The sequence below is a fragment of the Lutra lutra genome, chromosome 8, assembly GCF_902655055.1.
Source record: "Lutra lutra chromosome 8, mLutLut1.2, whole genome shotgun sequence".
Classification (NCBI taxonomy): Eukaryota; Metazoa; Chordata; class Mammalia; order Carnivora; family Mustelidae; genus Lutra; species Lutra lutra.
The window spans coordinates 82,353,152-82,368,368 of record NC_062285.1 but is presented as its reverse complement, the minus strand read 5'-3'; the positions used below and the strand labels follow the sequence as shown (position 1 = coordinate 82,368,368).

The 15,217-nt window shown below is 40.3% G+C and overlaps 1 protein-coding gene across 1 annotated transcript; it reads right to left on the bottom strand.

Annotated features, from left to right (window-relative positions):
* Positions 1 to 3,072: 3,072 nt before the first annotated feature.
* On the bottom strand, positions 3,073 to 3,464 carry LOC125106745 (60S ribosomal protein L36-like). Its single transcript, XM_047741237.1, has one exon. The coding sequence runs from the start codon at positions 3,421 to 3,423 to the stop codon at positions 3,106 to 3,108; it is 318 nt and encodes a 105-aa protein (XP_047597193.1). The 5' UTR covers positions 3,424 to 3,464; the 3' UTR covers positions 3,073 to 3,105.
* Positions 3,465 to 15,217: the final 11,753 nt, after the last annotated feature.

Here is a 15,217-nt window from a genome sequence, read left to right as displayed (position 1 = left end):
AAATTGTGCATTTCTTTTTTTTTTTTTTAAGATTTTATTTATTTGACAGAGAGAGATCACAAGTAGGCAGAGAGGCAGGCATAGAGAGAGAGAGAGAGGGGAGGAAACAGGCTCCCCGCGGAGCAGAGAGCCCGATGCGGGGCTCGATCCCAGGACCCTGGGATCATGACCTGAACTGAAGGCAGAGGCTTTAACCCACTGAGCCACCCAGGCACCCCAGTTAATGCATTTTCAGTGTTCCTTTTGTGTATTTCAAGGAACTTCAGTTAGACTTTGGTGTGATAAGAAATGCACAATTTCACTGAAAATGCATTAACTGGGGTGCCTGGGTGGCTCAGTGGGTTAAAGCCTCTGCCTTCAGTTCAGGTCATGATCTCAGGGTCTTGGGATCGAGCCCTGCATTGGGCTCTCTGCTTGGCGGGGGCCTGTTTCCTCCCCTCTCTCTCTCTCTCTATGCCTGCCTCTCTGCCTACTTGTGATCTCTCTCTGTCAAATAAATAAAAATCTTAAAAAAATGCATTAATTTGTTTGAATTAAAGATGACTTTGGAAACCTGCTGTGGAAATGTATGCTAGCTTGTGCCTAAGTGAGGTAATGAAGCAGCTCATACTTACTGGACACTTTGTCCATAGTAACCACTCTGCTGGGCATCTTACACCTCATTTTGTTACTACAACAACCCTGTGAGGTAGGTACTATTTCCTTCATTTTACAGATGAAAAAAACTCGGGTCAGGGGGCTTCATACATTGCCCAGGGGCATGTAGAGGGAAGGGCAGAGCGGAATTTGGATTTATATCCATTTCTCTCTAGAGCTGAGGCCATGAGCATTTGTTATACTGCTCATCAGAGGAGAAAAAAAGGCTCCAGTGAGCGGCAAGTATTTTGATCTAATGAGTCCTAGTAGATTGCTGTTTTTGATTCTGTGGAAATTCTGTTGTTTCAGTGCCCATCTAGACCCACAAGACTGCAGGACAGAGTACGGCGAGGGGTATTGCTGCTTCCCTGTGCACTTTGTATGGGGCTGCACATTACCGCATTTTCTGGTGGTCTGTATTTTCTCGGCCTTGATTCTAGCACACTCAGGAAAGGCCAGCAGAACTAAAATGATGGTGACCTCTTCAGTTTCTGAGAGCAGGTTAGAATGAGGGGCAGAAAAGAAGGTTGACTGAGGAGGAGAGAGTTCCCAGCAGTTGCTGGATACAGTTGCAGGGGTCCCTGTCTGGAATTGCTCCCTGTGTTTCTGAGTGGGGGATGGGCTATCCTCACAGACGATCACGGAGGGGCGGGCTTTCAGTGCTCAGTGATTTGGGAGTGCTCTGAAATTTAGTATGCAGGTCAGAAACGATAAACATCATACAGTGCCTGAGTCAGGCTTACCCAGAGAGGAATGGTCTTTCCTCAAATGCCAGTTCTACTCCTGTTGGAATGAGGAATGGGAGAAAGCATGAGGAAAGCTGGGAAGTGTTCTGGGAGGAAACCAGATATATCTTTACTATGTTTTGTTCATATGATCACAGTGTGCTTCTGTGTGTATTTGAGGAGAGAGGGAGGGAGAGATCTTGGAGAGTCTTGTGTTATATTGAGAAAATTATTGAATTCTCTAATACATGTTGACATTGATAAGACCAGCTAATGATGTGAAAATTGCTTATGATGAATTGTTCTTTTAATGCATTGCCAGAATTTATTTGTTATCATTTAAAAATGTGTGCATCTTTATTTATAAATGCAATTTGCCAATGGTTTTCTTTTTCTGAATTATATTCATTGTGTTAACGTGATAACGCATAAAATAAAATGAATTCTTTGGTTGAGAATAGATAAATTAGGAATTATTTGTACCTTAAAAGTTAGGTATAATTCAGCTGTTATATTATCTAGTTGTCCTTCTAGAAATGGGACTTTTCCTTTGCTACCAGTATTTTTTGTGATTATTAATCTCTTTGAGCTTTCTGTCTACTACTTGGTCAAATACAATTTTTATTTTGGTTGAAAATCAGTATTTCTTCAAATTTTCATATTTATCACTTTGGATCCTTAGAACACAGAGGCTGAAGCAAGGCTTTAGAGCTGTTTTATTGGGAGTTGCAATCCTGGGACAGATTGGGAAAGAGAGGGAAAAGGGAGCCAGGGAAGGATGGGAAACAAATGCAAGTCGGTGCATGACCAAGATGCCCAAGTGGTTCCTGAAGGGTGAAGGGCGTCTCCAAACAGGTTGTTTGGAAAATATGTTTTGGAATAGTCTGTTGGAGAGAGGAAGAGAGGTAGATTTATCTGCCAGCTCCCTCCCATCTCCTTTCTCTCATTGGTCAGTGTTTGCCCCATTGGGAGTTTACTCCCTGCCCTTCCGGCCTATATCACCTGGCCTCTTTGCTGTGGAAGCTGGATCCCACTCTCATGCAGTGCCCATGATTCGAAGTCCTGTGGTTTCTGTCGTGATGGGAAGGGGTAAGGGAGGCCATGTTTCCAGATCCTGGCCCTCACCTCAGGAGAAAATGAGAAGATCAGGGATGCCCGCAGATGAGGTGGTGGCGGGGGCAGTGGCAGCTGTGTGGCTGAGGGCTCCAGGAGACAGGTGCTGTCTTGAGAATCTGAGGTGACCCTTGAAATGTGTCTGAAACAATTTCCATGGATTTTCATATATATTCTTTTATGATTTTTAAATCACTTAAAAAATCTGTGGTTTTATTAAAATAAAAATAAATACCTGTGGTTATCACCTTTTTTTATCTTAAGGTTGTATATTCTTGTTTTTTTCTTTTTCTTCATTAATCAGTCTTGCCAGGATTTATGCATTTAAAAGATTTTTTTAAAAAGATTTTATTTATTTATTTGACAGAGAAAGGGAGATCACAAGTAGGCAGAGAGGCAGGCAGAGAGAGAGGGCGAAGCAGGCTCCCCACTGAGCAGAGAGCCCGAGGCAGTGCTTGATCCCAGGGCCCCTAGATCATGACCTGAGCCGAAGGCAGAGACTTAACCCTCTGAGCCACCCAGGTGCCCCCATTTTAAAGATTGTTAACAGAAAAAAAAATTCTTACAGAGAAACAGTTTTTTTTTTTTTTTTTTTTCCCCAAAAACGCTTTATTACACACGGGCGGGGGGCTCAGTCCTTCTTGGTCGCCGCTTTCCTCATGGCGGCGAGGACGTTGCTCAGCTCCTCTGGCTTCCTCTTGGCGCGGATGTGCGTCCCCACCCTTTTCTTGATGAACTTGAGGGCGCGCTTGTCCTTGGACACCTTGAGCAGCTCCATGGCCCGCTGCTCGTAGGGGGCGAAGCCGCACACCTCCTGGATCATGTCCCGCACGAACTTGGTGTGCTTGGTGAGGCGCCCGCAGCGGCGGCTGTGCCTTGGCTTGCTCACGTTCTTGGTCACTTTGTGGCCCTTGTTGAGGCCCACGGCCATAGGGTAGCGCAGAGCCATGGCTGCAGCTCTTCAATGGCTCCCGCGGCGGAAGGGCTCGAGAAACAGTTTTATGTGTTTGTTATTGCATTCTGATAAAAATGTAAATATTAGTTGCTAATAAAGATTTCCTTTAGTTTGGTATTTTTTGATGTTATATTTTTAATTTCTTACATTTAGTATTTGTTTCATTTTTAATATTAGCATGTATTAAGGCATTAATGGTATATTTTGGCTTTGAGTATAGCTTTACCTGTTGTTGCCCATGGGCTTTAGCATCAAGTAGTCTCTTTTTTATTATGTTTGGGGCAATTTATAATTATAATTTTGAAATCAAACAGGGTCCTCTGGAGTAACAATTTCTGACTCAAGGAGTGGAACCACAGTTTCTTAAAGAAGATTTAGGTATAATTTGGAGGTATTTCTGAGATTCTTGACTCAACTTCTGCCTCAGAATCATTCTAAAGATAATTTACAGTAATGATAATTAAAAAAAATGCTTGACATAGCCCTAATGCAGTTTTGGGTCAATAGATATAGCAAGTCAGCTGGCATTGCCCTTCTTTGGGGAAACGGTCACTTGTGCTGTGTCTCATATGCTGGACAATTGACTCCTTCACCGTGATTTTAGGATTCTTTTTTTTTTTTTAATTAAAGATTTTATTTATTTATTTAACAGACAGAGATCACAAGTAGGCTGAGAGGCAGGCAGAGAGAGAGAGGAGGAAGCAGGCTCCCTGCTGAGCAGAGAGCCCGATGCGGGGCTCCATCCCAGGACCCTGGGATCATAACCTGAGGCGAAGGCAGAGGCTTTAACCCACTGAGCCACCCAGACGCCCCTGATTTTAGGATTCTAATCCCACAACTGTTCTCACCCTGTTGGTGTTTTGACTTTGTATGCACTAATTTACACTTTTTAATTAGACTTACACAGACATTGAGGACTTTTCATTAATTAAACAGTTTTTGGAGTAAACTCTGTTAAGCAAATTAAGTTCTTGTCAACTCTGCAGTTACTGCCTATAATGGTTAGCCAGGCACTCCTGTCTCTGGTGATTCAGTGACTCTGTTGGCCTCTTCCACTCTGGGATCCTATAATCTTTATTGAAATAATGAGACCTGTTCCAAAGGTGGCTTTCCCACTTATCTTGATTCACAGGGTTCAACCATTAAAGTGCTTTTCAAAGACCTCAACATTTAAATATTTCTCAGTGCTGTGGTAAAGACCTTGGGCCTTCTTGGGAGACATAATTTGGGATAGACAAATAAATGTATATAATAATTTTCGTTTATTCCTGTCTCGCTGCCTCTCTATTTTTTTCTACTACATTATATAATCTGGTATCTCAGCCTCCTTTAGCGTAGGCCACCCTCAAGTCCACATTTTAGTTAAGCCATCAAGAAAACAGAAGCAACCGAGGTTACCTAGAACTAGTACCTTGGGTCCTGCATTCTTGGCATTTATTTCCATACTCATAACCTTAGTAAATCTAAAGTTATGTTCTTTTCCCTCTAATATCCTCAGAATTGATTTTCATATTTATTCTCCAGATTTATGGTAATAGAAATTAATCACTTGTTTTAATTTTTCTTGTAGATTCATGGTTTGACTTTGTAATTTACCTTAAAGGGCAGGGTGCAATATATCTTTACTTTTAGGTATAGAAACAACAAAGAACGGGACATGGGGAAAATTGGTACCCCTTGTGAAGGAACTACATTAGATGAGTCATTTACGATCAAGGCTTCTGTAGTAGGTCAGGAACAGACTTAAGGGAAGAGAGAACTACTTAATCTGGGGAGGGAGGACTAGTGTGTGTGTGTGTGTGTGTGTGTGTGTGTGTGTTTGTTTATTAAGATTTTACTTATTTGAGAGAGAGTACCAGTGGGGGAGGGGCAGAAGCAGAGGGAGAAGGAGACTCGCTGTTGAGTGGAGAGCCTGACTCAGGGCTCCATCCCAGGACCCTGAGATCGTGACCTGAGCTGAAAGTAGACACTTAACCGACTGAGCCACCCAGGCATTCCTGGAGGATTAGTGTTTCTGAAGGTTTAGAAGTACCAGTGGACTCCATTCTAGCTCCTAACGGCCTTATTCTTTCTCATTAAGGGGTTCCCTAACTAGTACTTCAGAGAAGGTCTTCGATATCAACCGACCTTGCAATTGCGCATCCTAAGGTCACACTCTTGTGTCTGACTTCTAAGTGATGTCCGCCAAGCAACTGTAAGATATAGGACACACTTTTTTATAGTCGTCATAGAAACTCTATTTGATAATCATGCCCACAGCCAAGAAATTTAAATATTGAGCTTGACATTTTCTTTCTTCGAGCTCTTTGGTTCGGAAGCAGGGATGGTGCTGTGTTGCCAGCGCTAGGCGGTGCATTCCAGGTTACTGCAGGCGATCATGAATGTGCCCCTCCTGCCCCTCGTAAAGTGAACAGTAGCCAGGTCCTTCAGAGTCAGGACATGGTCACTGCCTTCCCAACCCAGGAAGGAAACAGAAGATGCCTGTTTTCTTTTTTTTGAGGCTATGTGGACTGCCAGCTCTTTGGCATCATTGTCTCTGTGGCTTCCTGCTCTTACTTTGAATCCTCTCTTGCTAGATAACCAGGTTTTTACATGAGAAATACAAATACATTTCAAGTTGAACCAATTATATTTAAAGGAAATTCAGTCTGTCCTTACTTTCAGGGCTCTAGGATTGTTTCCTTTTACTTTGAAGGTAATTTCCAGTGAAGACAGTTTGGCCGAAATATGTATTCAATAGTTTCCTTAATCCCTTTCGCTCATGTTACTAGTATAAAAGCCAGGTGAAGATATTAAAACTGAAAGGTAAATCCTACATTCACTTCTAATTGGCAAGGAAACACCGCATTAAATGTTTTATAAACACCGTGTTGTCACGAGGCCAGCGACGGATGTATTTGTTCTTTCTTCTGCCTGAAAAGACCGCGGTCGACTCGGATTTACCTTTGGGTGAACTTTTGTTTCTGATAGTAAGCAGATTTTTTTTTTTTTTTTCCTCAGAGGCTGAAGAGTTGGTGCTTTTACTTTTGGTTTTTAGGGAAAATAATTACCCTAGTGCCTTTTGATTTTCCAGCTCTGTTAGCTGTTAGTAGAAAGGTCAAAATCCAGTTCCTGTTTTATTAAAGCAGAATCCTTTAGTAAATAAACATTGACAAACAACTGTTTTCTATACTCATTTCAAAATGCCATTTGGGTCCAATGTGTAGCATTTTGGAATTAGAAAAAAACAACCCAGGTAATTCATGATTTTAGCTGAAGTGGCCAGAGTCCCAGCATTCAAATCTTTCTGGCAAAAGAACTCTGTTTCTATTAAAAAAAAAAAAAAAAAATCCTTCCCTATAAGAGAGAACAAAAATGAAAGGAAGGCCTAAATATATTGGCTGCTTATTCTAGCTATGTTGGTTAGAATCACTCAGTTTTCCCTTCTCTCCTTATTTGCTGATGCTAGTGCCCCGATAGCTTTTAGTCTGTCCTCTTAGAAGCAGACCATCATTTTAGAAAATGTACACGGTTCAGGAAATTTAAACTCATGCAGAATCTTTCTTTACTTAATTTGCCTTGAGTTGCAATCCTGTGATGTTCCATCTCCCTCCAGGAAGTCTTTCAAGAGACTGATCTCAGGTAACTGTTTATATGCTCTTTAGTGACTTAAATAAAAAATTCCTAATGCTGAATGATCATTAATGGATTAGCCTGAAATTCGAGCATATGCAGGAGTACAGTGAGGAAGGAAGTTGTAAATAGCAGAGGACTCAGGTCTAGGCTCCATTGCAAAGTGCTGGTGAGAGTCTTGTGGATATACGGAAGCAAAGACTTTCCCCAGATCAGGTCAGGTTCCTGAGGACAAACTGTGAGACTGAGATTTCCATGCAGGAGGTTTGTTGAATGACTGTCTCATAAATGCCTGTAGGGAAGGGAAGGAAGTGCAGAATAGGGCAGAGAGAGGAGTTCAACTATAATAGTTAAAAAAAAAAATTCTTTTAATATTACCTTTGTTTAATATGTATTTTTAAAAATGTGAGGCAGATACACAACTAATGAATCATTGAATGCTACATCAAAAACTAATGATGTACTATATGCTGGCTAACTGATCATAGTAAAAAAATGTGAAGCAGAGGTTTATTATCTAGTTTTCTTTCTTCCTCCTTCCCTCCGTCTTCCTTCATCCCTCCCTCCTTTCCTCCTAAATTCCTTCCTCCCTTCTTTTCTTTTTCCCTCCCTCCCTCCCTCCCTCCTTCCCTCTCTCTCTTTCTTATTTTATTTCTTTCACATTATATAGTTAACATACAGTGTTATATTTCAGATGTACAATAGAGTGATTCAGCAGTTCCCTATATTACTCAGTGCTCATCAAGATAAGTATATTCCTTAATCCCCTTCACCTATTTCAGCCTCCCCTTCCGCCCCCCCTCCCCCCACCTCAAGAGTCCTGGCAACTTGGAAAATGAGTGTGTTGGTGCTGCTGTGGGGGAATCTGGGCAGTGCACCCAATATACACTATACACCATTTTTTTTTCATGACTATATTTGCGTTTGCATTCTATCTAAAACAACAGTAGTCGGGGTTTGTAATTTCTGAAACTGACAGTATTCCAGCTTTTGTTCAACTATCTTCATTTTTCTGGAAGACATGACAAATGGGAAAGTGACATGTATCACAAAAAAATGCAAGGGATTCGAAATATTTGCCCTACTTGCCAGATAACAAGTTAGCTTGCCACAGTTTCATAGATGCTAGAAGAAGACAGGAGATTCCTGGGTCAAAGACAAAGAACTTTTTATTTTTTATTTTTTATTATTATTATTTTTTTATTTATTTGACAGGGACAGATCACAAATAGGCAGAGAGGCAGGCAGAGAGAGAGAGGGAAGCAGGCTCCCCGCTGAGCAGAGCGCCCAATGCGGGACTCAATCCCAGGACCCTGAGATCATGGCCTGAGCCGAAGGCAGCGGCATAACCCACTGAGCCACCCAGGTGCCCGACCAAGAACTTTTTAAATCGTGGTACAACAAACAATGCGAGCTTCATGTACACACAATTCTTGCCCTCTGAAGTCCCATAGGGGTGACATGGAGCAGCCCATGTGAATATTGTGTATGCAGTGGGGTTGTGTTCTAGCTGAGGAACTCTGAACTTTGGAAATGCAGAGTTTAGGAAGCCCCAGTATTTCATAGTGGGCTGCAAGATAATAACTCACACTTTACCCTACATAGATAAATACAGATGTGTTGTTTTTATTAGTGTTCTCATTAGTGAGATGAGTTCTCATTACTGCATGGTTTTTATCACTTAAAACTTTGGCTCAGCAAACTATGGAAAGAACCTAGATGTCCATCAACAGATGAATGGATAAGGAAGATGTGGTATGTGTGTATGTGTGTGTGTGTGTGTGTGTGTGTGTATATATATATATATATCTGTATCTATCTATCTATCTATAGATATAATGGAATACTATGCAGCCATCAAAAGAAATGAAATCTTGCCATTTGCGACGATGTGGATGGAACTAGAGGGTATTATGCTTAGTGAAATAAGTCAATCAGAGAAAGACAACTATCATATGATCTTGGGATATGAGGAAGTGGAGATGCAATGTGGGGGGTTGGGGGGGTAGGAAAAGAATAAATGAAACAAGATGGGATCAGGAGGGAGACAAACCATAAGAGACTCTTAATGTCACAAAACAAACTGAGGGGGCAGGGGAGAGGGATAGGGAGAGGGTGGTGGGGTTATGGACATTGGGGAGGGTATGTGCTGTGGTGAGTGCTGTGAAGTGTGTAAACCTGGAGATTCACAAACCTGTACCCCTGGGGTAATAATACATTATATGTTTATAAAAAAATTAAAAAATTACAAAAAAAGAAAAAAATCTTTGGCTCAGATTCTTAGGATGAGATGTCAGAAGCTTGGGCAAGTTGTTGGATTGCTTTATTACTTAAGGTGAAGGTAGATGCAAGGAAGGTGAGGTTTTGGAGAAAAGGAAGTGTTACTCAAATAATGGCATAACTGATGGGGGCAGTTTTTCTGGCTTTCAGCCTCCACATACTCCCCTTAGCTATCTTCTGGCTAGGGTGGTTGCTGGCCACAACAACAGTAACTCCTGATCACCACCACTGTTGTCATTTCTAGATGACCCTCATCTCAGAAATACCAGTTTGGAGCTGGACTTGGATCTGGTCCTGTCTCTTTTGTTGGGACATCTGACTTGACAGTTGCTACCCAGCAGCACTTAAGACTGGATGGTTTATACTTGGCAGCTGCAATGTGTGCAAAGACTAAAAGCATAAGACTTTGTAGAATGCTTCAAAGCCATGGTTCCTTATTACCAAAAAAGAAAAAGTCGAGGCTTATTTGGGTTTACCTTGGAGGCCCAGGTGGCCATCTCCTGTTTAGAGATAAATTGTTCTGTCTGCCCAGATGCACTGTGAAGCCTTGACCTATGATACACCACCTTTTCTAGTTAATAGATAGTTTGAAGTTATTTGTAGTTCATTGTCATCGAGTCAAAAAAGATTTGAACCTTGAAAAAATTAATCTTGAATTTCAATTCGACTGTCATTTCTAATTTTATAACTCCCATTGTAGGAATTCCTGTCAGAATATTGTAAATGATTCCTTGGGTTAATTTCCCAGCTTAGTCTATTGTGGCTTCATTTTGCAAGCTCCTGGGTATGTGTTTCAATGAGATATAGTCCATAATGGCCATAGGGGACTATATAATAAGAGATTCTGAAAAGTTATGTGTAGTAAACAAGGAAAAGCTTAATGTGAACATAAAAATGGGTGTGTATTCTGTATAAGTAGAAAAGCTGATGTTTAGCAAAGTTAGATAACTTGCCCAAGGTCATATAACCAGAAAGCAAGAGTTGAGATTTGAAAACTGCTCCAAGTTCAGCCTTGTTTCGAGCCACTATAGTAGAACCACTGCCCCTGAGCTTTAAGACTGCTTCCTGTCCTGTGGAGGAGCCCTCCGAAACTTATAAATGTAGTGGGGCGCCTGAGTGGATCAGTCGGTTAAGCATCTGCCTTTGGCTCAGGTCATGATCTCAGGGTCCCAGGATCAAGTCCCTTGTCAGGCTCCCTGCTCAGTGGGGAGTTTGCCTTTCCCTGCCCCTCACCCTGCTTACATGCTCTCTCTCTCTCTCAAATAAATAAATAAAATCTTGGAAAAAAAAAAGAATTATAGTTTGTCTCCTACTCTGAATTAAGGAGGGCATGGATTGCATGGAGCACTGGGTGTTATACGCAATGGATCATGGAACACTACGTCAAAAACTAATGATGTACTGTATGAGGACTAACATAACATAATTAAAAAAATAAATTAAGAAAAGAATTATAATAGTGAAGATGAGCTGCTGATTGTACCCTTCTGGATAATAACTTGGCAGAACTCTGTAGAAGCTCAAGGTTGGATCCATAATGCCACACCCCTTATTTCATTAGTTAGAAGTAGAAATTATCTTCTTGAATAGCTTTGAAAAGCTTATGTCTAAAAACTTAAAGTTAATGAATTTTTTTTTAACCAATCACATAAGTATGTGCAAGGCATTGTGGGAGGCTTTTTGCAAGCAGAAAATAATTTATGATTGGGCAAACATATAAATGAATGAAAAAGGAAATAGCTGCCTAGGTAAAGATTTCTTTGAAGATTTTTAGGCAAGATTTTCAGTCTGTTTATGATTAGAAAAAGAATATAATTATCCATGAGGTATAATATGGGAGATATTCTGAATACACAGGCACTCCAATCCCACAACTCCTAAGGATTTGTGATCTTTTCTGAAATTTAATGATTAGAGATTCATTCCTTTGAGATTTATGTAGTAGTTTTTTGGATTTCATGAGTGGCCTATTAAAGCTGAAGAACTTTGGCTACATGTAGGTGAACACCAGGGGGAAGAACTGATATGTAAGGGACGAGAATTGGCATCTCGCTGGGAGCAGCAGCCTTTGGATTGAGAATGACTAGGCAGTAGGGTGAGATAAGGTTTTCTGGAATGGAAGGTGACTCGCTTCTAGTTTGGAGCCCTTAGCTTTGCCCTTCCTAAATGTGTTTTATACAAGCTCCAGATTTCTTTAATTTTACTATAGGACATATTGTTTGCTTTTCAAATCTGTTTCCATATTGCCATACTGCTCCCTTCTCTTGAAAAATATGTTTTTGTTTCAGGAATGCACACATGGATCCATCCTGAGCCCCACAGCTGAGGCAAGAGTAGAGATGATCTCTTGGACTTCAGTGTCCAGGATGGTATTGTTAGAAGTCAGGGTCAGAAGGAATGAAGTTTGTCTTTTTTTGAAATGTAACTTAATAGCATAGTGAGGAGATTAAGTAACTGGGTGAATGAAATGTCAGAGTTAAGTGTATCTCTCTCTAAATACAACACTTTGTAGGGACGCCTCGGTGGCTCAGTTGGTTAAGCAGCTGTCTTCAGCTCAGGTCGTGATCCCAGGGTCCTAGGATTGAGTCCCTCATTGGGGAGCCTGCTTCTCCCTCTGCCTCTCACTCACTCTCTCTCAAATAAATGTTATTTATATTTATATATAAATATATTTAGATTTATATCTATCTATCTATATATGTGTGTCACTTTTTTCCATACCCAAGAGCCTCTGTTTTGCTTTGTTAAAAAGGAAAAAAAGCGTCAGGGCCCAGAATATAAGCTTTTGCTGCTCCATAATTCACCTTAGTTTGTCCCTAAATTTGTAATAAAAATGAAACTTTATTTCCTTCAGGATTTCCTAATCTCCCATTTCTTCTGGAATGCTGTAGGAATTACATTCCAAGTGTCTATAAATTTCTCTCAGAATTCTTAATCTTTTCTGAGACAGTAGAATTGGGCAAATATGGTATCAGAAAGGTTGAACGTTCTTGTCTAGTGTAGTGTTTTGAGGGATGCTGTTCCTTATGGATTGAAGCCACTGCAGAGGAGCCCCTCGGAACCAATACTGTTGGGACATCTGGCTTCAACTTGCCATTGCTATTATGTCAGACTTTTCAGGTCCCCAAGACTGTGGCACAATTTTCCATTTTATTTGAAATCCATTCACTTTTATAATCCATTTATTTGTAATCCATTCACCTCATGTTGCTCTTGCTTAAAGAAAGAGATAATTTACTCTCATGTTAATTATGTTGCAGCAGGTGAACTGTAGGAATGCTGGCCTGGTACTGTTTGTGTTTATTTTGTGCTGTTGTTCTTCCCATGAGTGTGTTATCAGGCTCACTCACAGTAATGATTTAAGGCCCCCAAGATCCATGTGTTTCTTCGCTTCCCTGCCTTCTCCCAGTCATTCTGTCCTTCCTCTCCATTGGCCTTCTCTCTACCCTTGTTGAGTCTTCAGGCTGACACTGGCATCATACTCGTTAATGTCTTTCTGCACATGGATCCCCGACTACATTTCACAGCGAAATTTCACAGTGAAATCGAATCTGAGGGTTTCACAGTCTGTTAAAACTACAGCTGCTCTTGGCCATTACTATCAAAATGAGCATTAAGACAATTGGTCAAGTATATGACTTGAATTGAAGATTGCCATCCAGCTGGGAGTTCAGTCAGCCTTAAAACAAAAATACCTTACTCGCTAAAAGAGTTTCCATTTGAGTACCAGAAAGCAGCAGAGAGCTTTGGGTTATATGTTAATTTTGAATTTAAAGCTCAGTCTTCACACTCTCTCATTTTATTGAGGCCCAGACAAATTCCATCTCCATGACTGTGGCTTTCATTCCAGGAAAATTTGCATGCCTTTTCTGTTTTTCCTGCTTTTTCATGGATATATTTAAAAATCACTGTGGTCTAAATGTTTAAATCTGGAAGAACCAGAGTGATAAAGAGCTGGAATTGCTTTATATTCTACCATCTGTTTTACCATTTGTCTTGTGTAATGAGAGCATTAAATTGAACATCCCTACCTATTTCTCTTTAAGGCTCTGATTTAGTATATACCAGAAATAGATGAACCATATGTAGGTTTTTCTGACCAGTAAGGATTAGTTGCCAAATCTTTTATGATGGTCTTCTGTTGAGCAGTAAGTTATATAGGAGGGCAGTTCACTGGTCTTTATTCCCAATTTGTGTACCAACTATATCGAAAAACATTTGTGGATACACCATGTGGCAAAGGGAAGGTATCTCCTGCATAGATAGATGCAAGGCTACAATTTGGAAGGGATTTCCTTCTGTTGTCTTATTTGGTATACTATCTAGCTGGTTAATGTTTTAAAAATATTTTAGAAGGGAAACAAAGGAAAACTAAGAAAAATCTCATTTCTAAGCCTCTTACTTCCCTAGGGACATACAGCAGGCCATGGATTTTGACTCAAGGCATATAAACATGCAAAGAAGACAGCTGCTAGTTGCTATAAAATAGTTAAATTCTCCATCTGGTTTGCAATATGGGTGAAGATTTGCTGCAAATCTGGATTGACTACCATGCCCCAGTTAGTTTACAAATATAGTGCGTCCTTTCAGTTATAGAACATGAAGCGTGGTCCTGAGCACCAAAAAATTATACTCTTGCAAGTGTTCAGCAAAAAGGGAGTAAAGATAAAAACACTACTGCCTTATTTAAAATGTGCCCACTTGATATCTGAAAGTGATTTTTTTATATCTTCAAGAATCTGACAAAGAATAGAAAAATCTTAGGCCTGGGGCACCTGGGCGGCCCAGTGGGATAAGTTTCTGACTCTTGATTTCAGCTCAGGTTATGATCTCAGAGTGGTGGGATTGAGCCCTGTGTTGGGCTCTGTGCTCAGCCCAGAGTCTGCTTGTCTCTTTTGTTCTGGTTCACCCCCCTCGCCCCCCCCGCCGCCCACCTTGTGTGTGTGAGTGTGCTCACTCGTGCTCTCTCTTCCTCTCTCTCTCAAGTAAATAAATGAAATCTTTCCCAAAAAAGATTAAAAAAAAAAAAAAGGAAAATCTGAGGCCTACTTTAAGCTTGGGAAGATGGTGCACTGAAGAGAAGCACAAAGGTGTTTGTTCTTGATGTTTAGAATTGAAACTGGCCCAATATATAAGGCAACACTTTGAATGTGGTATTCCTTCCTTTGAGAAAGTTTTTTTTTTTTAACAAAACAACCCATATTTTTGTTTTAAAAAATTAAAAATTTCTATTTTTTTGAGATATAATTGACATACAATATTGCATTTCAGGTATACAACATAATAATTTGACATGTATGTATATTGTGAAATGATCACCACAGTAAGCCCAGTCTAGTTAATATCATCCATTATCACACAGTTACCAATTTCTTTTTCTTGTGATGAGAACTTTTAAGATTTACTTTCTTAGCAGCTTTCAATATACAGTACAGTATTGCTAACTGTAGTCATCATGCTGTACATTAGTTACATCTCCAGGACATTTATTTTATAACTGGAAGGTTGCATCTTGACTCCCTTTACCTATTTTGCCCACTCTCAGCCTCTCTCTGCCTCTGGCTGCTACCAGTCTGTTCTCAGTATCTGTGAGTTTTTTTTTTTTTTTTAAAGATTTCGCGTGTAAATGAGAGCATAGAGTATTTGTCTGTCTTTATCTGACTTCTTTCACTTAACACAATGCCCTTAAAGTCTATCCATGTTGCTATAAATGGCAGATTTTCTCCTTTTTTTTAAATGGCTGAGTATTATTTTATGGTATATAAACACCACATTTTTAAAAATCCATTCATCCATCATTGGACACTTAGGTTGTTTTTATATCTTCGCTATTGTAAATAATGCTGCCATGAACATGGAGGTGCAGATATCTTTCTGAGTTAAAGTGTTTGTTTCC